The 24,449-nt window shown below is 40.8% G+C and overlaps 1 protein-coding gene across 2 annotated transcripts in view; it reads right to left on the reverse strand.

Annotated features, from left to right (window-relative positions):
• Positions 1-1,486: 1,486 nt before the first annotated feature.
• The window catches only part of NRG1 (neuregulin 1), a 98,672-nt gene continuing 75,709 nt past the window's right edge, over positions 1,487-24,449 (reverse strand). Inside the window, exons 3-9 of one of the 2 annotated variants that reach the window (XM_085317056.1) lie at positions 23,181-23,239; positions 16,953-16,976; positions 12,560-12,662; positions 9,143-9,269; positions 7,269-7,399; positions 6,459-6,662; positions 1,487-2,194 (exon numbers count right to left, since the gene is read on the reverse strand). In XM_085317056.1, the coding sequence (XP_085173182.1) occupies positions 1,543-2,194; positions 6,459-6,662; positions 7,269-7,399; positions 9,143-9,269; positions 12,560-12,662; positions 16,953-16,976; positions 23,181-23,239 (1,300 nt within the window). In that variant the 3' untranslated portion in view covers positions 1,487-1,542. Of the gene's footprint in view, positions 2,195-6,458; positions 6,663-7,268; positions 7,400-9,142; positions 9,270-12,559; positions 12,663-16,952; positions 16,977-23,180; positions 23,240-23,878; positions 23,947-24,449 lie in introns of both variants that reach the window. The other variant, XM_085317046.1, reaches the window with a different exon arrangement.

Here is a 24,449-nt window from a genome sequence, read left to right on the forward strand (position 1 = left end):
AAAAATCAAACAAAGAGAAGAGGCAGAGTGACCCTGACTAAACTGATAGGAATTCAGTGCAAAAGAGGCCATTTGCTTTTATCTGAAAGGGTGCAACCGTTCCAGCACTGACAGCACTTTGTCCATTGCCAGTCCGAGACTCTAAGGCCATCACTGGTCATATGAACATCTATAGCAGATGCCCTTGCACAGTACGGCAGTAACCCTCATGGTGTGCTTGCCTTCATAGACGGGCTTTACATTAGCCTTGCCTCCCCTCCCCCGAAATATTTGAACCAATAAAGGCGACTAGAAATTAACTCCATACTTCTGTCATATCCTTCCTACCKTCTACACTTTTTAACCATTCAGCAAATCAATTCTTCCCTGAAAGTCACTTCTGTGTCCAGGAGTGGCTCTTACTACTCTAACAGCAATGCTAACAAGTTATTGCTAGAAGCTTATCAGGGTTCTTTTTTTTGAGGAGGGGAAGAAAGGGGAGAAATTTGAGGGGAAACGAAAGGATAAATAATCTATTAAAAATCAACATTAAAAATAGAGGTGAAAACTGATTGCACTTTTATTAGTGGCATTTGTTTTCCAGCTAGATCTCTTCCTTGTTTGATTACAGATATCTGCTATAATATTTTAATATTTGCCCCATTAACTTAAACTAATAGAAATCTTTTTTTTTTTTTTTTTTTTTTTTTTTTTTAATAGAGTATTGGGTTCAGAGCCTCAGCTAACCTGAACCCATTTCCTAAGGGATAACTAGGACAATTAATATTTGGAAAATAATGAAATGACAGCTCCTAGTGAGTATAAGCTGACCTCTGATTAATAATATATTTGGTTTAAAATCACAGTATTACTTTCTTTCTATAAGTAACATTATTTAATGCAGGATTTTTGTTATCCTGCGTAATTAATAGTAGCATGCTGCTTTATCTACTTTTATCCCCGTGCTCAATGAAGCAAACCTTTCGGCTGGCATAGAGCAGACAAAACTCATTTCATATACGAAAAGCGAATAAAACTTCTTATAGAAGAAACTTTTTTTTTTCCTTTTTTTTCCTTTTTTTCTTTTTTTGGTATTTTTGTGGTTTTCTGGTGAGGTGGGTAGTGTAGGAATGCCATTACAGGGTCTTTTGATTTGGGAATTCTACTACAAGCGAACAGAGGGACTTCTGCATTTCTCGCAAATCATACATCCAGTCATTATAATGCAGTGCACCAAAAAGCTAGGACAACTAAAGGTTAGAAGGTTTTGCAAAATACTACGGGACAATAATCATTGTAACTGTACAAAACTTGCTCTCAACATAACGTAACATAAAGGCACCATTGATATCTTTCTCCATTTTTGAAATACTGTAAAAAATTGCTACATATGGCACATAACACATTTGTACATACATATATTTAATTTATAAAAGTTTTTTTCCTCTCCTGTTTTCTATCAGCAGAATTGCTAAAATAAAATAAATTGTTTAATTTAAAGGTGGAATACTTCATTATATAAAATAAAGTTTTACATGTGAATCTATGTGTTTTGTTTATGTTTTATACAGCAATAGGGTCTTGGTTAGCTATTACACTGGACAACCTTGCTTGCAACTCTTCTGGTGTGGAGAAGCGATTCGCCGGGTTAGTCCTGCTCTCAGCCAGTCGGTACGTGGTGCCCGGCTCCAGACTGGTGGCCATGGGGTTCTGTATGCTCAGGAAAGGTGTATCCTCACCTATTTTCTCGTCTTCTGTTTCACTCTCAGAACTACTGCTCTCAGAGGTTGTGTCGGAGCCCATTTCCACTCTGCTGGAAATATGGCCATTGGGCTTTGTTCTTTTTACCCTCCGGCTGTTGGCAAGCTTCTTTGGAGGCTCCTGTGCTGGTTCGTACTCCTGTGTTGTCTCGTACTCTTCATCCTCCACAATCCGCAGAGGACTAGGTGGCAGGCTGCTGCTCTCATGGGCAGGATTGTGGTGGAAGGAATTGAACTGCTGAAGGTGGTGGTCATACTTCTCCCGGAGCCGCGGTGGAGTCACGAGGAGCAGCGGCCTCTCCTCTTCCATGAAGGGACTCACTGCCACTGAAGGGATGGACACGGTCAAGCTGGAAACTGGTGGAGACATTTCGGAAGGAGGGGTCTTGGGAGAAGTTGGGGTGTGGAAGTCTTCAGGTGACATGCGAGCTGGTGTGGTCATAGCTGAGACATACCTGGAGAAAAAGAGACAAGAAGAGGTTGCAGACACATAGATGGTGACATATAAATGTGGTTGCTCATATGGTCTGTGAAGGAAAGAGGTAGAGGTCTATCTTAGGATCCCCAGCATACTCACAGAAGATGGTAACCCCCAGATAAACATTCTTGCTATCGTGAGTCCTACAACATGTGAGCCTATAAAACAGTTAACTTCTGGGATTCTGGGGTAAAGAATTTGAGAGCATGAGGTGTATGGCAAAYCCACTAGGTCAATTTGCCTGGGATGAGCTAGGAAGATGATTATTTGCCAGAATCATCTACTGGAATTCATCCAGGAATGAGATTGAGAGACTGGAGGACTGACAGAAACAAAAAGCAGTTACAAGCATCTTCTCACAAGGAAAGCGGCTGCAGCACTTCAGGCAAAATTTGTCCCGAACCAGGGGCACAAACAAGCAAAAAGGAGGAAACAAAAGGAAGAGAACAAGGGACAGTCCTTGTGGGGCTTCATCCCCTCCCAGTGACTAGGCTGTCTCAGGCTAAGGGGAAAAAAACAAACCTTTTGTCTAAAAAAGCTAGGGCTACATTTTACCAAATTTAGTCACCACAGGGTAGCTGGAGAAAGATTTGCAGTATTGACCCTACAGCTTTGTACTGCTCCATGCCTTGTAGGCTAATTATCTGGGCTGTTAGCCCTCTCTGCAAAAAAAGCATGATTGCTCTGCGTTGAGCCTTAGGGATGCCCAGCGATCCAGTGTGTGCACCAGGAGGCTGCAAAACAGAGGTGGGTCCCTGACACTAAAACACATGGGGCTGGGTTTTCAAAGGCAACTGGAAATTCCTTTCCTGGCAAGTTGTGATCAGCATTGCACTTGCCTGAGCACTTGTTAAATCATCTCCACATTGCAGCTATTGTCTAACAACACTGTTCTTGTCTTGAAACAAGAAATACACCTTTTTGAAATGACAGCTTTTTCTGCAGTGCAATATGATACTTTTAATTTTTCCTTCAGGTTTTGCAGGATTAAAATTATTATTATTAGCACTGCTATTATTACTGGCATTATTACATATTGGCATGGGTTTCCTTGTCTGTTCTGCCAGGGACCAGGAGCTAAGCTCCAGAAAGAATCCTCTGGCYGTAGCTTCATAAACTTCATATGCTTCATAAATATGAAGCATAATCTGTCCTCCTGTGGGAACAAGTGCTGACACAGAGCACTGTCTAGCTTCTCTCGGCAATATTTGCCCTGATCCCTTCACAATTCTTTGTGGGAAGGTTAGTGGTTGAAAGCAATTTTTGAAAGAGGAGCTCAGGTGCCATCATAGAGCTTTTCTCAGGAGAAGAGGACAACAGATGTGAGACTCTCAGCTGGTTTGAATCAGGACAGCTCTGTGAGATGCTATGAAGTCATGCTGTTTCCTGGCGGGCAGAGTCTGCCTGAAAACCTTTGGTCAAAGGCACAGTGCCCAACGTGACATTTTGCATAGTTTGGTTTTGTTTTCCCTTTTATCCAACGTTCACCTACTTGAATTTCAGCCGTGTCCAAATTTAAAATCTTTCCAAGCTCTCAGAAATGAGAACCCCAGTGGGACATGTTATATGGCTATGCTTGGTAATGTTATTTAGTTTTTCGTTAGTGATGTATTTGTTTGAGTCTGAAATTACCAAAAGCCCCTGAATCCAAATTTCATATCCAACTTTGTTTGACTCAGTTCCACATATTCCTCTTGACTAAAACAGAGTTATCGGATAAGAGAGAGACAAGGACAGATCCTGAACTGAAGTGATGTAGGGTTCCTCAGTAGAGGAACACAGATTTACAGCAGCTGCGAAGCAGAAAAAAAAATCTGGAGTTACGCATGAGAATTAATCAAGCTAGTCACCAGTGAGAGCAAATGTGAATTGATAGGCCTGTATATTGAATGAATGAAATCTCTTTTTTTATTTTTTATTTTTCCTTACATTAGTGACCTTTTCATCCTTTTAACACTTCTAAATTGCTGACAGCTGAAAACTTCCTACTTCCCCAGCTGATACAGCAACAGACTTGGATCTTCTTGACACACTGGAGTGTGTCAAGCTGAATGAGCTAACCTTGTTGAGTTAAGGCACTAAGTTCGCAAAATATGTTCAGAGTTTTTTGAAGATTATCTTCCATCGCAGTAAAAGTATTCATATTTACATATTTCTGATATATTCCCACACACTGTAATGGGATAGTGTTAACCAGCTACTGGCTATGAGCTGAGGCTCAGGAGCTGAACATGCGCAGCTCTATCCCAAGCCAATCCCAAAGGGAAAGTTAAAAAACGGTAGTTTTAATTGTCTTCATGGCAAACAACATGAACCTTGCTGGTGCAGTGAAAAGGGCTCAGAGTGCATTCACACTCCATTGAGGAGCATTAGCTAGTTACATGCTGCTAGCTTCATTATATAACCAGTCTTTTCCAGCAGAGATGGTATTTATGAGTTTCTGTGCTGTAAGATGGCCAAGGACGTTCAAAAATACAGGTGCCTCTACTCATATCATGGGTTCCAATGGAGGGATACAACAGAGCCTATCTGTTATTATTCTGATTTTATTTCAAAAATTTGAGGGATTTCAGAGGAGTAGGGGATGGAGAGAACACGGCTTTGATTTACTAATTCACTGCAGAGCAACACTGATTGCTTCAGGAAATCATTTGTCAGCTTGCACATTCTTTTATGTTTCAGAGTCATTTTTAGTTGCAAATAACTCTCATTTTCTCCCTTATATACAGAAGCATACATGCAATCCATCTCTAAGAAATAATCTGCCATGTATTTCCTGCATGCTAAAAATAGATGAGGCCTAATTTAATGCCCAGGGAAATATCGTCTGTATTCTGGAGTCTCAGGCACAGGCGAAGCCATCAGTGCCTGGTGAATTATCACAGAAATGCTGCTGTTTCTCCTCTGTTCAAGAATTGCAATAATTTGCAAAATGCCTTCTTTCTTCTAATTGAAATGGAAAAGCGCACAATCCTCTTTCCCCCCTGAAATACATATAGCTTATATCATAATGCTGCTTAGGATATTCAAGGCAATTCAGCAAGACTGAGTAAATGATCTTTGCTCTTCACACACAAAGTCCGAAATATGCTAAGGTATAATACAAGTCATCTACAGGAGTGTAACAGTGCAATCCTCATGGTTCCCAGGCAGGAGACAATGCAATATTTACTGCTATAGGGCCTGATCCAGCAAAGCGCTTAAGTACATGCTGAGCTTTACCCATATGAATAATCACACTGTTTTCAGTGGGACTACTCTCACGATTAAAAGTTAATCATGTGTTTAAGTGCTCTGCTGGATTGGGGCCATGGCTGTTTATGTCATGTGAGCTGCATTTCCTGAAAATTAAATTCCATGGTAAATTACAGATGCTTTTTCACAAAACACTTAGAGCAAGAAGAGAGCTGGATTCATGATGCTTAGCGTAGTCCCACCATGCTTAGAGAGCTCACAGTCATGGTTCATTGCCCTACTGATATGCAATTCCTTGTGTAGTGGAGGGAACACCATATAAATGGCTTCTGCTACACTCGCACAGTCATTTTTCTGGAAATCAACACCATGTCTCCTATGCCACTCACTCTCCCTGGGGCTTATCTGACTATATTTTTGATGTCATAGACTTCTCATAAGATCAAACTCCTTGCAATTTCACAATGCTCAAAGAACTAATCTGGTAATGGTTTGTCTTCTTCTGACTATTGGGATCAAAACTCTGGGCTGAGTTTTTATCTCGAAACTATGGAATGACCTCAGAGTAGCAAAATAAAGACTGAGAGCATTTGAAGGGACTTTTGATGATAAGAAACCTTTTCCAGTGAAAGTTTTCTTTCAACTGATCTATTTCAAGGCCCAGCTTAAGTATTGATGACCCAAACTTTTATGAGAAAAAATTATTTTGCTGGGAAACTCCCAGTCAGTTTTGTTTGCAATTACTCTTGAGTTAATAATGTCCTGGCTTCTTCTGGCTTGCAAACTGTGTACTTTATAGTGAAAACTTCTGACAAGTGACTCTTGGTGGACATTATCCAAATGTGACCTGCTGCCTGCAAGGATTAAGTCCAGAAGAGGCAGGCAGGGAAGACATGTTTGGTAGACTTTAAACTACTATTTATGAGTGAGGAGAGGTATACCCTGCAAGAATAATATCGCTAACTTTCCTCCCACCAGGATGCATCCTGAAACAGATGAAGAGCACCTGGCCCCACCAGCCCACAGCAGTTGGGTCGTTGTGGTACCTTTCGCTGTGGGGAGAGTCTCGGTAGGAGTCAGGGGTCTCTCTTGCATGCCTGAGGAAGCTGTTGCTCTCCCGTGGCCCGCCAATGCCGTTGAGGCGTCCCCGGGGCCCCGCAGGGCTGGCGTGCCGGCTGTTCTCCATGGAAGAGCTCGCCAGGACAGAGCGGCTTTCAGAGAGGATGCTCTCGGTGTGGCCGTTACTCCAACTGGAGAGGAAGAAAAAGGCAGGAGAGCGTGAGAAGGTGTTTTGGTTGTAAATGCAAACCAGGAGAATGTGGACTAGCAGTTTGGAAGAAGTTTAGAAGAAACTTAGAAGAAACTAGAAGTTTACGCAGGGAGGCAAGGGTTTTGTTGCGGCTTGGCGCAGGCAATGTAACCCTGGGGAGGTACCTGGGGCTCCAGAGCTCTGTGAGCTGTGTGAACCCAAGTACAGCAGGATGATTATGCATGCATGGATAAAGGGAAAGAGAAGGAGGACTTCCAGCCATCAGGACTGGAGACCACTCTTTAAAACAAAGGGCTTGTTACTGAAAATTCATACTAAAATTCACAACTAAAATTCATACTAATTCAAACCAAAATTCATAAGAAATTTACAGTATCAGTATTGGCATGTCAGTGAACAAAGGTCCCTTTAAATTCCTGGAAAGATAATTAATTAGATGACATGATGTCAAGTGTCATCAATCCTAAAATTAAAATCCTATGAAAGCGAGCATGTGTTTTCCAGATTTGTCTTTTTACATGTCTTTTCTGTTTGTGTAACAACAGAACTAACACTGCGGGTGCTGTCTATGTCCCCATTCCAGTACCTGTGGCTGGGTGTCTGGGTGACTGTYGTGGAGTGATGTGTGGTTGAAGTGTAGTGGCTTGTGGAAAACGAGGTCTCTGTTTCTCGCTCAACGGCACGCTCGCTGGAGATTACGTTTTTTGAAACGTACTGCTGAAAAAAAGAAACATTACTAGATAAATCTCAGGTTTACTGGCTCAAATTCACAGCACATCTACAGACATATTTGTTTTTGTTTATTCTTTTCTCAAAGACTGTTCTTTATAGATGCCAAAGAACAAGCTTTGCCACCCAAACACACTTTAGCACATTCATATACACCTCTGCATACATGTCCTCTCTAAGCTGAAAATAGGAGGAAACAATTGAGGAAATTCATGAATGGCTGCATCCCAACCATGCTACAAACAACATGCATACAAGAAAATGAGAAGTCCTCATGGACAGAGACTTGGAAAGGCAGCCCACCCATTGCTACCAGATTCATCAAAAATACTGTTCTCTGATGGAGAACACAGCAGTAGTTAATTAATTCATTTGTTCATTGCACTATAAGAATCTGGACTGGAAATGGCTATTTTCAGTGCCAAAGGATACCATGTCATATAACTGAACCACCACAGCAGACCTATTAGTTAGCTTTCGGGGCTGGTCGGAAGAGTAGCCGAAAAGCCTTGTGCAGCTGGTGCTGGAGTGGTGCAGCACCCAACCTTCTGTGCATGTTTTCTGTGGGATCTCCACTGATCTGAGCAGAAATGCTGTTTGCTGGTGGGCCTCTCTGATCTCCTCTGTGGCAACTCCTGGTTTCCCCACTTCTAACACCCTGACCACACACGTAAGTCTTTTAAGGGGAAATGCAGGAAGTTGAACTCTTCTGAAAACGTGTCTTGGCCTTAACCAAGAGCAGTGGGAGCATTGCCATTGACTTCTCAGAGCCAGGGCTCACCCCTGCACCGAGCTGTTGCTAATATTTACAGTGATGGTGGAGCAGGAGAGCAGTGGCAGCTCGAGGCTGCAGGAAGCTGACTTTCTCTGTGGACACTGGGCTTCTATGGGGAAGGCAGGAAAGGTAGAAGCAGCTCTGCATAGGGTAAACCCTGGCCTCTCTCAGAGAGGCTGATGCAAGCTAGGAATGAGTCTGGTTGGTGCTTTGCTGGAGGGATGCTGCTGGAGTATCTGCCCCAGCTCCATCTCACCAGCCAAACACACATCCTGAGATACTATCTAAATGAGATTTTCATCYAGGCTTTTATTCCTGAAGCTTCTTCTTCTTCTTTCTTTTTCTTTTTCCTTTTTTTTAACTCCTTGTTACTTTTTCTCTCATATTGCTGCAGCAGCATTTTGGTTGGTGGCACCTAACTCCTTTAATTTCCTCATAAAAAAAGTGTCATATTGTCTTTCCTGTCTTGGATGAAATACTTGTTTTTGAGGGATACGGGAGCGGGTGATACAATGAACACTGTTCCCTGGGTGCTTATGGCATTTGGGAGCTTGAAGCGTGACTTTGTAGTACCTACTCCAGTTCAAGGGTGGCCTGCTCTACTCACTAATCATCAAGCCAGGAACAGTAGGAAGAGTAAGACAATATGTGTTTGAAGTAAATGATCCCTACACATGTGCTCAGTCCTCCTGCAGTGCCTCAGTCTGATGCATTTTTGTTGCTTCCGGTGTCTCAGGCTCACAGGCTCACTGCAGTTCTGCTGCATGCAGCAGTAAACTAGCTATCTATGGAAACATTTTACTGCACGCTTATAGGTTAAYATCTAAATGTTTCTGGATGGAGAAAGCCACGAGATGCCAGGCACCAGTCTGCAGCACTTACMAGTTTTAAAGCTATGGGACAAGTTTTACTGTAGCATAACCAATTTGGCCTGAAATATGGGCAGTAAAACCTACATTGACCAGCTGGACGTTATCTGGCCGTGGATTGGGATGATGTGGACCATTGGCCATGTTCACCATGTTGTTCCTTTCTGAGCGCAGGCTCTGCCGAAGGCGGTCATGCAACTTCTTTCTCTGCTTCCTGCACATGAAACAGAGAAATGTTTTTAATAGAAAAAAAGGAAAGCAATTGCACCTTCCAACATAATGATGATGATGAAGATCATGATAACAATAATATAAAAGCACTCCATTGCCAACACTTCCCCACTGCTGCAAGATCTCAAAGTAACTTCTAACACCTTAGATTTAATTGCAGCTGGGGCTGTGGGGACTTTCAGAGGGGAAAGGATGTGTGGGAGCCTTTCCAAGAGTCAGCAGGCCAGAGGGACACAAAAAAGTGTGAGGAAGAAGAAAACCATTTCCAAACTGCGCTATCTCAGGAGGGGCGCTTTTCTGCATTCAAGGAAAAAGAGGTAGGGATTTTAACCCGATCACGCTGCCACTCTCAGCAAGGCCAGGGTCATGTTTTTTTCAGCCCACTGGATTATGCTTACTTCCGTTCACCACGTGGAGCTGCCACTGCTTACAACTAAGCAGACAGTCATGCGGAATAGAGCAGCTTCACCTTTCTTAGTGCTTGCATACAGTCATCAAAAAATGTAGCATATGCATGTTTGACAGCCTTCTGCCTTTTTTTGCTCTGCAGGCAGGGCAAGACATTTGTTAATGACAAAGCTACTAGAGTTAGGGCCCTCTGAGGTATTGCAGCTAGATACGTTTCGTGGAATTTGTCCCCCATGGCAGTAGTGCACTCCAGAGCTTCAGCTTCCATTTAAAAATGTTAAAGAAGACAAGGTAGCGAAGTCTCAGAAGTTCAAAGTGAGTGAGTGTGCAAGGTATGCCTGAGTCTGCGGGCTGCCGGACAGCTCTGAAAGGTTGCCTTACAGCAACATCAGATCAACTCTGGAACCRATTACCAGATGGATTTCAGGCCTGTTAATGTATTCAGCAGACCTATCCATCTTCCATGCTAATGCCATGGTCTGTGGCTGACTTGGATACTTCTTCTCGTGCCCAGATCTCAACTGCTCCTTTCCCATTCCACATCTCCTCAGGAGAACTTTTTAGGAAACCATTATGAACTGACAGGAAGAAAGCTTGCAGCATAGAAAAACCTGAAACTGTGGAAGCCATGCAGAATACACTAGATTTAACATCAAAATAAGTCACTGTGGACAGTGCTATTAAGTTTCAGACTTAATTTACCAAAATTCCCCACTTTCGCCTGATTATACTGGAAAATGTTCCCCATCCTGCCAAAGAATTCCTGGTAACAAGGAAAAAGGAGGATGTAGGCTCTGGTCCACTGCAGAGTGTGTATGACCTTGGCTGTGGCAGGAGCTAACACACACACAGTTCCCTAAGCTGTATGCAGAAATACAGATATTTTTGGCAGGATAAGACACTGTAGAATATAACCATTTTCAATCCCATTTGGAACTCAAGGGGACTATTTCAGGCTTGCCAAAATGGAGAGGGGAATGAGAATTACAAAAATGTCGAAGATCGATAGCCAGGGAAGCTTAAAGACAAAGAAAACACTGCTTGACACACTGAATTTTACACCCAGTGTGTGTGCTTGGGTAGTGGAAGACAGTTAATTTATTTGACTCCACACGAATGGTATTAGCATATACTGCTGCCATGGGACTGCTGCTGTCCCTGCTCTGTGTGGGCTTTGTCTTTGGAGAATAACTGAGCTACAGCTAGCTAGCCATCATGTTAGACACACAAAGTTCATCATCTATGGCCCTGAAAGCCCAGTATCTATTGCCTGGGAATCTGGAAATCCACATTACTTCAGTGATCCACATACCTGCAATTTCCATGCTTCCATGTATGACATTTGTTCTCTAGCGAAAGGAAATTAATTAAAAATTAATTAATTTCCTCCAGGAAACTGAGAGGAAAGAATAACGGGAAAGTTTGTGTGTGCTTCACTTTTTCTGTGGAGTCTGTTTTTTAAGGTAATTGACTTTCAAATAAAGCACGCCTGAATTAAGTGTCAGAAGAATTTTTCTTAGCATTTGCTCAGCAGTATTTGTTGCAAGCAGACCCACAGCATCTAAGACATTTCATGTTCTGTGGTGTGTTCTCCTCTGCCCATTGCAGGATTTCCCTAGGTTTCTGGATTTCCTCCAGTAGGAGGAAGGCACACCTGGAGAGTACGTCTTGGACAGCAGTCTGGCATCAATGCTGCATTTGGAGGGCCGTGAACTGGCAGCTCCATTTCGCTCTCATCCATATTTCAAAATATTTTGCCTCTGGCTGGCAATGATCCCTGAGGTCCTGGACAAACTGTGATAATGTGTCCATGCTCCTTGTGGATTCTAGGAACACTTCATATAAAAAACTGCACTTCAGTACCTGGACTATATGTTTGTTGAAATACATGGGGATCAATTACTGGTTCCAGAGAACTTTGGATCAGGAAAGTTGTTGCTTAGCTACCCTAGTTTGCCAGTTATCACCTGCAAAAATGCTATCTGATGTGTTTCTTTATCATTTTTTTCATGGTTCCCACCTTCCAGTAGACCACTGGCAGAAAACTTGTGGCTGGGAGCAATGTGTGTGTGGCTAGAGGGTGGCAAATGCTGTTTGTCTCCCTGCTCATTGCATCAATTACAATTGTATGCCCAACCGGTGGGGCTTACAAGAAAAAACAATGACCCAATTGCAAATTAGGACCTGCAACAGTTAATCTGCAGGTTTATACAAATGTGCAAGATTTATGGTAAGTTTTTTTGTGTGTGTTTTAGTGGGGAGATTTATAAAAGCACCTAGCACATTTGCCAGCACAAATCTTGCTGATGTTATGTGGAATTTATAGTCCAAAATGCCTTATGCATGTTTGAGAATTGTCCCCAGTAATTTATAGAGACATCACAGAATACATTTAAGTTCACATTTTTGCATTGGGAACACTCTTCCATTCCATTCTTCAGCTTTTGGTATTTATTAACTCTTGCTGCTGTTAACTTTGCTCTCAAACACAAAACAATTAGGCTGATCACAAAATTTACTGCTGGATACCAACATGATTCCAATGCTGGAGTTTGTTCCCTTTTAGCTGGAGAAATGAGGAACATACAATAAATGATRATTTGCAAGTCAATGAAATTCACTTGTTCTACACTCAAAAGGTGAGAAACCAGTCATATACCTCTCTTAATTTTACACTGTTGTTTGACATAGACACTTGTACGTGCCTGACTTGGACAAAAATATCTTAGCCATAGGTTTGTCTCTTTGATTCAAGTCTGCAGAGACCCAGATTACAACTTCATGCTCCGAGGACTAAGAACTACAGAAAGCAGGGAAGGCTCTGGCTAATGATCACAGATAAAAGAAAGGAAGAGAAAAGTTTACTTGGTTTTGCAGTAGGCCACCACACACATGATGCCAACTACTAGAAGAGCAATGCAAATGCCAGTTATGGTCAGCACCCGTTTCTGGTACAGTTCCTCAGCTTCTAGAAAAGGATAAAAACAGAGAAGGTCACAACATGGAGGATGACACAGTCAACATCAGGCATGCTACATAACATGGTACAGATTCACACAGTCACACTGAAACACAACCATCACACTTTGGACAAACTCACTTTTGACTGCAAGGAGAGCAGGACTGTATCTTAAGCTTTTAAMACAATACTGAGGACTAGTGAGCATCCATACAAATGAAGTTAGGCATAATCTGTTTTTTTATGTTAACAAGAATAGTATCTAAGAAATAACTGTACAGTTGACAAACATTCAGCATTTTCTGTAAATAACAATGAAATGCACTGAAGTAATAACACGAGTTTGCAAACACTTTGGAAGTTTTTCTCTTGCAAAGACTGTTGGAATGAAGGCCAATTTTATGGGCCTTCAGATCAAATTATTTTTTAATTTTCTTCTTTTGGTTTGTTTTTGTATCCAGTGCCTCTTTCAACCTCATATCAATTTATGTTTCAGTAGTCTTTACAGGAGAGATTTCAAAATATCTTTGTACATTTGAGACATGAGCTTGGCTTGTACTTATATCACCAATGGAAGGAAACAAAGGTTTTGCGATCTACTCGTAAAAGTTGGACCGTTTCTCAAGTGCCTCACAAAAACACAGTGGTATCAACAACTAACAATGCCTTGTATCAGAGAAATGCTGGCTCTTTACTTAAATTTATTCATTTCTAGTAAAGGAAATACTCTATCTTGGAGTGGTAACTTGCTCAGTGATGAGAACTTGTTACACAAGGCTGATCTCATTCATAAGAGATATTTCACTGTATTAAGAAGCTGGTAGCACTGCTAATGTTTAGATTGGAGCTGCCCTTGCATTCCAGCCTTGAACATGCTTGTCAAAATCTGCTGCTGTGTGTTGTACTAGGGAAATGTTACATAAAGAGCATTGAGCTGGAGACATGCTCTGTGTTGACACAAGAGTTAGCTAAACGAATGTGGACTTTCATTCCTGTTTTTAGGACAAAAATGAGTTTTTGTTTTGTCTTGGTTTTGATTAAGTATAGAGTCCAGTAAATTTGCCCTGGAGCAGCCAGACTAAGGGGTGTCATTAGGTTAGAGCGCAATATTTACGGTGGCAGGAATACTCTGAGCTATCATGGGGATAAATGCTAGCATGATTCCTCCTGGGAGGACCTTGGTTGAAGAATTACTACTGTCTTGGCCCATATCTGCTCACATGAGCATGAAAAGTTTATAAGGCAGACTGCCAGGAGGTACAGAGACCATTTCTGTGCACTGGTTATTGCCCCTCACACATGTGCCACCTCCTTTCCTGGGAAAGACGGAAGTTCAGAGGGATTAAGGCTGTGAGGAGGAAATGGACCTGACATTCTCATCCTCAACTGGGCCCATGATCTTTGATTAGCAAAGGGTTAAAACCCTGAAATTTGGGTGACATACTAGACTTCTTGATAATAAAATCTATCATAATCACTAACATGGGAGCGAGGCTGCTGAAGCTATTGCTTCAGAAATACGGTGTCAAGTACTGCAAATCATTTCTGTGGAAAAGCTGTTAATTAATTCCATAAATGGTGTGGCCAACTGTTCTGGCATGGCTATGTTCCAGTACCAGTTCCTCGCAATATCCAGTGCTGAGATGTGCAAAATATCACATGGATATGAGTCCTTCAAGATTTTCCAGTCTCAAATTCTGCCTAGGATTCAGGGCAAATGGAAAATCTTCCATGAAACAAACAAGTCAGTGAAAAGAAATCTTTATTTCTCTGATACAATGTGCTTTGTTCTTGAAAGAACTCTTCTTACAAGCCAACCCCACTGCAAATAAAAACACCAACAAACAGATCATGAGCACCATCAGACAAAATTAATAGCATTGATTATTAACAAGGATTGGGGGGAGAAGAAGTGAGTTTGGTAAAACTAGGATGCTGCAAAAATGTATTAAAGAAAATAAAATATAACTTCAAGGAGAGAAAGTCAAAAAAGGGAAGGAAGAAAGGGCAGAAACAATCAAATCAAACCAGGACAGAGAGAAAAAGAAAAGGTGAAATACATGGAATGACAAGGTTAATGGTTGAGAAGTCAACTACAGGCCTGGCACAGCATGCGTAAAACTGGAAACAAAACAAAACAAAACAAAACAAAAGTCGAGAAATGCTTGGGAATAAAGAAAAAGACTGAAGCAGAGTGTGAAGGGATTTCTCATACAGCATAACTCCTCACCTAGGCTAGTTAGTGGCACCTGGGCACTTCCCATTTTGCCCCTTCTGAAAGCGCTTATTAGTTAGCCATGGAAATGGGGTATTATGAGGATGTCGCAGGAAATAGGAGAATTGCGCTTAGTGGTTTCAAGGTTTGGGGTAAATTTCGAATGCTTTGAACATGTTGAGAGTTCTTTTTCTTTTTTTTCTTTTTTTTTCCCTCGGATGGGGAGGGGGAGGAGGAGGAGGAAATCAGAGTGGGAATGACGCGTGGTGGTTAGGCTCAGCGTAAGCTGCATCGGCCCAGCAGGGTTATTCCAGGCGGAGGATCGTATGCATAGGCCCAGCACTAGCTGGTGGTCACCTTGGTACTGGCGTGAGGGCCGCCTGGGCTTTTTGCTGGAGAGATGTCTCTCCCAGACTGGTATAACATCTGCAGAGCCGGTTAATGACATTCAGCAATGTAGCGCACACTGAGTTTAAAGTGCTCGTTGAACTAGCTTAGAAGAAATTAATAGCAGCTGTGGGAAAAGCCCGCAGAGAAATGTGTTTGCAGTGAGAATTTAGAAATCGTTTTCACCTGTTAAATATTAAAAATACTTTGTTTTTTTTTTTCATAGAGAATGCTAGGAAAATTCAAACCAACGTGAGTATTMAATCAAGCTGTTAAATCCCTCTATGTGCAGCCTTTCAAACATGCACATTATGCAATTAATTTCACATCATGCTAATTTATACATAACTGATAATATATATGGTCTTTAACTTGCTCTATTTTAAAGTTTTTCTTCTTACAGTTGTCTAAGGATTTTTGAAACAATTTGTTTTCAAGAGGTAGTTGAAAATGCTTTAAAAAATTCTTCACACAGTTACTGATAAAGTTTGATATATAGAGCATAATTTCAAGACAGTTTTCTTAGGATTTTAATTTAATTCATCACATATTAACGTAGCCCTGTATCTTCTACTACAGTCTAGCACTTATGACTGATAGTTACTATTACCTTGCAATAATAATCCTAATATGCTGGGATGTGAGAGATTTTTTAAATTCAGATTTATGATGGGTGCTCCATATTTCACAGCTTAAGGTAATGCCATTTCATGTGGGCACRTTCAATAAGTAGTAAACTAACCCTGTTTACAAAGTATCAGTGGCTAGTTCTTCTCATCTCTTGACRATTTTAGGAGATTTCAAACTAAAACTGACCTGAATTCCTACAGTCAGCCTATTCAAGAGATGCAATATTTGTATCCAAGCTTACTGGATGTTTGTAAGCATAGTCTATTCATGAAGAGGATTTAAGCTCTTGTGTAAAAATAATACCTATTATTATTRTTCTTGGCTGGGTGCAGCATGGGCTTATCATTAGAAATACTGAACATACTTTCTAACCAGAGGATCTACAGCCTGTCTTTAAGCTTCTACTGAAGTTCCTAAACGATTTTCAGGTCAGTGCTAATTTGCATGCCTAGTAACATATATATACATATGTGTATGTGTGTGTGTATATCTATACACACACATATATAAATATAYACACATATGTATGTGTGTGTATACATATACATACGCACATGTATCATTTCCACACACGCATATGTATCTGCTTTACCTATCCAGCTCTAGGTTTAGACAAAAGCTTTACTGGGAAACCAGGGCTCCAAACTGCAAATTTGCAGAATTTTAAGTGGCTTATCAGTTACAAGTTTTCTTTGTAGACTCTGCTAGCCACTTTGCTTAATGCATTCAGTAAGTGTTTCCAAAATCCTAGCAATCTAGAAGAAATTAGCAAGATCGGATGTCAAAACTGGCTGAAATTACAACAGAAAACTGAATGTAYGCTGTGCTATGATTACTTCTACAGTTCCTAGAACTCTATTTCTGGAATATCCTGCCACTATTACCATTCTAGCRAGCTGATTGATTGCTGCTTATGTTTTGACGTGGGTTGTTGTTATAGCTGTATGATCCCTTCTAAAGCATAAAGAAATTGGTTAGGAATTGAAAAGGGGTGGTGGAGAAAAAAAAAAGGTTTTTATCTCTCAGGCTCTAAAATCTGCAGGCTAAAAGGAATGATTGGTCCATACCCATAAATTCAATCCCAAGATGCTCTGCCAATGCAGAAAGTTGACAAAAAAGAAAGAAAAAGGAAAAAGTTTCAGAAAAGAGCAATACACTGTACTCAAAAAACAAATCACACATGAGTATTATGGCTATTCTGTGTCTGCACATGGAACAGGACATGAGGGGCATGTGGTTATATGGGCAGTGCTCAAGTACGCCTCTGTAAACTACGCGACCAGAGCTTTCAAAAGGTTTACACACCAAAATATTTATAGGGTGTCTGAACAGGCACAATGCAGCGAAAGTGCAGCAGGAACCGTTAACCCTTAAAGATCTTACTGAGGGGAGCAGGACCACAGCTCAAGGGTGTCGTGTGAGACAGGTTTCCAGGTTGGACCATGGGAGCACAGGGGTGTGGTACAGGGAGAGATGTCCCCACCCGAAAGGATTGTGCCCCCTCCTCCCATATCTGCTCCTGATGCAGCCCCCTTGTAGGGGCTTGATGCCTCCTCTGCTAGACCCAGTGCCTAAATGAGCTTCTTCAACTCATCCTGGCTGTGGTGGACCACTTGAATGGGCCAGGAGAGCACCTACTGCATGGGCAGCTAGGAGGGTCTCACAGACAAAGCGCACAGAGCATGACAACTGCCAAAATAGTCTTTCTCCTCCCATGGGACCAGCATCGCAGCCTCATTTGCTGCGCATTTTAAATCCAATCCTAATTTTCTGACCAGGTGGATTTTTAAGTAGTTTGTATGCATCGGGAATGCCAATTCTTTCTAGCCAATCAGTAACATTTTAAGGGTTAAATAAGTTGGAATTCATCCAGATCTCTTCTTAAAGAGCCAGTATTACATGCCTACATGAACACTGCTAATGGTATACATTAGTTGCATAGAAAGCTTTGTTAAGTCTTCAATAAAATGAATGACATGCCCATGCATATATATTATTGTTTATGCTTGCTTATAGGTGAAACTGCTAGCCTAGATCTACTTTACTTTTAGGGGAAATCATTCATGTCATGCAGTTTCTATTTCAAATAATTCCATGGGAAACTGGAACTTAAAATGGGAATATATTCCAGCTAAAAGCCCTAAGAAGAAAACATGCTGAAGAAACATGCCATGCTTATTCAAACTTAGACTCCATATAGCTCTTATTTATCCTTGATATTAATAACTACATTTCATAGCCCTAATTAAAAGAAAGCAGAGGACCCCAACATTTTTCATTCTTTGAACAGGTCATTATTTTGATCTTTTACTATTTAATCCAATATTATTGCATGTCTTAAATGTAGCGTGTTTTCTATTGAAAACCTGTCCTACAGCTTTAATAAGAAATACTATTAATTACTTTTAACAACAGTTTTCATTCTATATGCATTTTGGGGATGGTTGTAGAACTGGAAATACTGGAACAGGTCCTCTGAGAGTGAGTTCATGAACTGTGTGCCGCAGCTGCTAGGCACCCAAGATTTTGAGATGGCCACTCTAAAGTGTTAGGGAGCCAGGTAGCCCTGGACCATGGTGCTTCCTGGCTGGGGTCAAGTGGAGCAGCAGGGCTTCACGGGACCTAGTCTCTGGCAGGGGGAACCGCCACTTGGATCACAACTCTCCACAGAAGAGTAGTCCAGGGTGACAAATTTCATTTCAGAAATATCAAGCTGTGTTTTTTCTTTAAATATGATTTAATTTTATTATTAATGATGTTCTCTGCATCCTGAGAAATGCTAAAAGTTTGGCTTTTAAGAAATTCGTACTGAAAACAATATAGAAGCCACAGAACTGTCACAAATCAGAAACCTTACATGTCGGTCAGTTCTGCTTGAGTTGTCAGGATGCCCTCACTTTGGGTGGCATAGGCACTTTAGGCTCTAAGCCTCAGTCCCTTTTCTTGGTAGTCAGGCTTAAAAATATCTTTTTGAATATGTGATGTAAAGTACTACAGCTCCTGTAGAAGTTTTACTCTAAAACTAGTTCAAATCTCAGAAGTCAGAATACATCATTTGTAAATGAAACCCCGTATTATATGTTGTCAAGCAGTTTTAGAGTTTCATGAACATTAACTGAGCAGTTTATAATAAAAATCTATCTTCCTTTCTTAACCTTGGGCAGAAGATGGACAAAAATATATTTCAAATTTGCTTGTATCATTTTGGAATTTTGGTCTCAGCACATGAAGAGTGCAAYGTAGGATACTGAAAGTATCAGAAACCGGAAATTTCAAGTAATATCATCTAAAATCCTCCGAAATACATGATCTGTTGAGAAATACATTGAATGGAGCTACTCTACTGAATTAGTAGAAGTGCTGAASTCTGGACTTTTCAAGTCCTGAAGTCTATATGGAAAGGCTGAAAACTGAGGCTATTTCATTCTGCAGTGGAGATGTRGTCATCTCTCTAGTATATCATTGCCTTACTCAGCTCTTGTCTGACTCCCCCTTTAACTTCTCAGCCAACTACATCTTGAGAATACAGAGCAGAAGGTATCATCTAAATAGGAATTTCTCTCTGCTCCTCCTGGACTGATTGCTCAGCAAGGATGGCAGAGCTGAAACAGAGCCCAGTTTAAACCAGTGTCCCACAATGAAATACTTAACTTCAGGAATGCAGGGACCTTTTGGCACATCCAGTCCATGCATGAAGCTGCTTATAGTCTGCTTCATGTAAAGTTGCATGTTATAGCACAGATATAACTATTAACCAGTAAAGTCAGCAAGTAAACAAACCCCCCTGGAAAGGATTCCTTGGTCCGTCTGAACACACTGAAAGGAGTTTACCTATGATTATGCTCTGGAGAAATGCCTTCAACCTTAGATTAGTAAAACTAATCTAAGGCTCCTTCCTTCTTTCTGAATCCAAGGACCATTCTGCATCATGTTGCTGTAACAGTTCTCACAGACAACGATGTGAATATCAGCCTAAGCTTTCAATGTTAAGTCATTATTTTGATTGTCCTCCATTTGTTTTGCTTTCTTTTCTTCAAGTGTGCGAATGCATGAAAATGTATCTGCATGGAATACATGCCTTTTCGCAACACTTTTGTGGACCAGTTTCTGATGTCTTATGGACCATGAGTTCCAGGGTCAAAACCACTGCAGTAAAAAGACAGCTGGTGCTCTGGTATCACCAGGGATCTGTGGATGTGGCATGAACTCCAGGGCAACTTCCAAACAGTGAATTTGTGCATATTGTGTGTCCCTGAAATCTCACCTTCCTCATTTGATGAGGCTGAGCATTTTGAGTGGACTGGGGAAAACACCCGGTGTCAGGTGTTACTCCTCTGCTCAAAGGAAGGATATTACAAGGTCTGCCAGCCAGGCTTCAGAAAGCATCACAGTTTCTCCTTCATTTCCCCTTGTCTGCAGCGGCAGGAAGCACCAGGTAAAAGTGAAAAACTGCATATCTGCTGTGCTGAAGGTGACTACGGCGGGGGGAGACTAACAGCTGTCACCTCTCAGCCGTGGCAGTTTGCCCTATGATTTAGTGAGTTTGCAAAGCTGGACGTCAAGGGACTGTCAGCCTGAAAAACTGCCTTCCAGGAGTCTCCCTCTCCCATCTATTCCCARCCATGCTCAGGTTTACACTGGCAAAAGCAAAAGTCATTTCTTAAATTTTCTTAATTTTCAAGTATTCTTAAAATGGCGATGTAACTCCGCTTTTTCAGCCCATCATCAGTGAACCCTGGTAACCAAATCCTCTAGGGCTAACCAAATTAATCCCAAGAGAAGCAGGTTAGCTTTGCACCGGGTTGAGGAGGATTTTCAAAATGGTCAGCATTGGTCTAGTTCTGATGCAGCAAAAGGCTGCCAGCACAATCCTTGTTAAATTCAAGACTTGTGCAAAGACTAACTCTAGAGCAGATTTGTGAAGGTAGCTTTTTCTTAACAGCCAAAAAAATGCAGCCTTAAGGTAGTTACAGCTCATCAGTAGGCGCACTTTACATGGAGCTCCACTGAACCTTCTGTTCCAAATGAAAAAAGACACTTCTGAAGTCAATTAAAATTAGATAGCACTGTATAGTTCCCATGTACATTTGTGTTTCCTGCTGGCACTTGCTTTATTTAACATTCTGGTTTTCTCCACAGTTTGCAAAAGCTCCTTTGACAGAGCTAAATAAAATTAATCACCTGCCACACTTGGTGCAAAATATGAACTTGCCTTTCAGCCCCAAATCAAATGTTTGCCTGAAAAGAMCTCTCATTCTAAGTCTCATTTTTAATTGTATGCTCCATTTTTGTTGTGTGTAATAATAAAAAGTCATATAAATGCTTCTTCACTGATTTTTTCTGCTAAATATAAATGTACTCTCCCTGGATCTTTTCCAAAAGTGTCATTTTAAGATCTGTAGCAACTTCAGAAAGCTGAYGTTGTGCTGCAGATGTGTGGTAGGCTGGAAGAGCTGGAATCAAATAGCYGTTGCTGGGGGTTAGCAGAAGAGAGTAAGTTAGTTTGTTGGGTGCTCTTGTGCCACTGCATCSCAAGGAGATGTGGGCCGGACTGGCTTAAATGCATGTAATGGAGCACATCTTCTGCTGCAAAATGAGAATATCTATGCCTTTGTCATGGAGGCAACTTCATAAAACCCCAGCGTGGTGTCTACTGCCTAAAGATTCCTTTAAAAATCCCAATCAGAGATAAGAAACTGAAAAACTAATGAGAGGGGAAACTCACCTGAATATCTTTTTTTTTCAGAGTAAGAAAATTATTTTATCATCCATATGCAATTCTTTCATGGTTTTAAGGGTAAATTCAGTTTTAGAAAGCTTTTTTTTTTTTTTTTTTTAATCGTTTCCCTTTAAATGGTTCTTCTGAGCTTAGGAAACCTTAACTTCACTTTTCATTGAAATAAACAGAAAAGGCCATTTCAATCTAATACTTGGTGGAATAAAATGTTGTAATTTACTAAATATTTTTGAATCCACAGATACCAGAAGCATTTTAAAAATAACTCACACTAATAAAGGTTTTAAAATAAGGGCTAAAATAAACACTTGAATGTTAGAAGGTCTAGTCTCCGGTCAGTGCCCTTGGGATTTTCATGGGTAACTTCCATGATGGGCACTATGAATTATGTATGGACATCTTTCATCCATCAGTGTAAGAGAAAACCTATGCATCTYTTCAGGCTCCAAAATGTCCAGCACATGCTAACAGTTTTTCGTCCTATGTACTAATGGAAATTAAATCAAGCTAGGCTATAGTCTCTGAAATCTTTCCATGCTGGCAAGTAATCCATCAAAAAACCCCCTTCCTATTGTACTGCTCTTAGATCATAGTAAAACCTGATGCCAGTGACAATTAATTATCAATAGCATATATGTATTAAAACGTAAAATCTAAGCGATTTTGTTATGTTTCCCTTTGACTTTGTTAAAGCCAATGAGAGAAAATAAATATTCAGTGTACTTTCTGTTTTTGAACTGACAATTAATAATATTTAACCAGTCCCTCCATGGGAAATTTTACRTGATCTGACTGCAGTGCGGATTTTACCAGCAGTCTCGCACAGATTCCTCTCTTTTTGAGTGTGTGTGTGTGTTGAGCTCCAAAGGGAGCCTATATGGCACATTTCTTTGGCCAATTAATCTGGCTCTGAAATACTTGATCTCTTGCACCTGTCACCCACAAATAAAAATGTCAGCCCCCATTGTTTATGACCTTCCCCCTCCTTTCCTTTTCCTTTCTTTCTTTCTTTCTGTGCTCGCTTTCCACTGAAACTTGGACAACGAGCAGAAAGAGCACTTTGATCCTGTTTGGAGCATGTTCATTTGAAACAATGCAAGCTCGTGGAAACTCTTTAACTTGTGGTTTCAAATACAGATCTCATACAAAAGTAGAGGTTTAGCTATGTGTCCCCTTACTGAGGGAGTACTGCTCTGTATAAAGATTCTTAAGCTTTTTGTGGCAAATAAAACGTGAGACTTTCAAAATGTAATTTTYGCACTTTTACTGCTTGATGTCAGTGGGGAGTCCATCTCACACCATTCAGTGTTAATTGCACAGCGTTCCTATGTCTTGCATTTCCCCATAACCTCAATGCCAAACAATCCAGGAGAATTTTGCAATTGCTTTTTGTTACCATTTTCATGCAACAGGCAGAGACGATCAATATTAGGCCTAAGACAACAAATCCAGTTACAGATTAAAAAAAAAAAAATTGGAGGAAAGATGCAGCAACAAGAAAGCAGCACCGACTGAGCATGCTTCTACTGCGGCACAGACAGAAAGGTAGTGGACGTACTGTAGAAGCTGGCCATTACGTAGTTTTGGCAGCGATCACCAGTAAATTCATTTGGGCACCTGAGAGGAAAAACAAACAAAAAAAATGGTAGAGAAAAAACAGAGAAAAGAGAAGAGGTGAATATATGCTAAGAAAGAAGCTCCTTCAGTGTGAACTGATATGACTTGGTGAGTTCACTTTCAGAAACTGAATCTCGGTTTAGCATGTCAAAATGGCTCAAGATGTTGAGAGCAACTCGCTCTGTGGAAGCAAAAAAGAAATCCCCCCCAGAAAAAACAACCAAAACCAAACCAATCCAGATCAAAGTGCGTTTCAAGATATGAGAGAGAAATTCACCGTTCCAAATTCCCAAATTGCTTTTAGAGTGTACTTTTTCACAAGGCAGCTAGGAAACAAGATCTATACGTCACTCATCTTGGTGAGTTTGCTCTTTTTGAGTAGTGCTTTACAGCAGTCTCCCAAACAAGAAAGCTGCCTGTGTGTGCAATACAAATGTGAATGGATGGAAAGATTAAAAATCACACAAATGAGAAGCATTTTGGAGGTCGAAAATGTCATAGTGTACAGATTCCATTTTTTCAAATCATAAATTAGTTCGTAAAGAGGCCAGTTCCAGCTGAACTGTGAAAACACCAAGTACTATTGATTTTGTTGCTGTAGTTTGGGAAGAAAGCAAAGTTCAGATTATTTTAACATACTTTCTTGGTTTTGGATTTTCATGGGCAGAGTTTCAGTACATCTTGCTCCAGTGAATCCAGGTTGGCACCTAAAGGGCAAAAACGTGATAAGCAATAGTACAGCAAAACCGTTGCACTATCAGACTGATATCTGCTGGCCTAGGGAGATGCGAGTGCTTTAAAAGACCTCCTGGTTATGCATTAGTGAAAAATGATCAGAAAAAGAGGAGAGAAAGTGTAGCCTTTGAAGAAGATAACACTTTGCAAAATTTACAACAAAAACGCACCAGAGAAAAATCTAGGATTTTTGTTTGCCTGTTTTAAAAAAGAAAGAAGAATCAGGCTTAGTAAAAATGAGTATCAGCTCATTATTCAAGTGAATTCCGCCTTGTTAAAGGACCAGACTGATTTTTTTTTTCAACTTGGAATGCAGTGTAATAACGCAGTTTGCACTGTTGGTTTCAGGAGTCACATAGGACCTACGGAAATACCATGATTTTCCTGTTTCTGTAACGACATGTTGCATCTTCAAATACTGTCCTCAAAGGGTGAACAGTTAAAACAACAATCAAAAAAAAAAAAAAAAAAAAAA

The sequence above is a fragment of the Rhea americana genome, unplaced genomic scaffold, assembly GCF_003343005.1.
Source record: "Rhea americana isolate MKP2758 unplaced genomic scaffold, rheAme1 scaffold_115, whole genome shotgun sequence".
Classification (NCBI taxonomy): Eukaryota; Metazoa; Chordata; class Aves; order Rheiformes; family Rheidae; genus Rhea; species Rhea americana.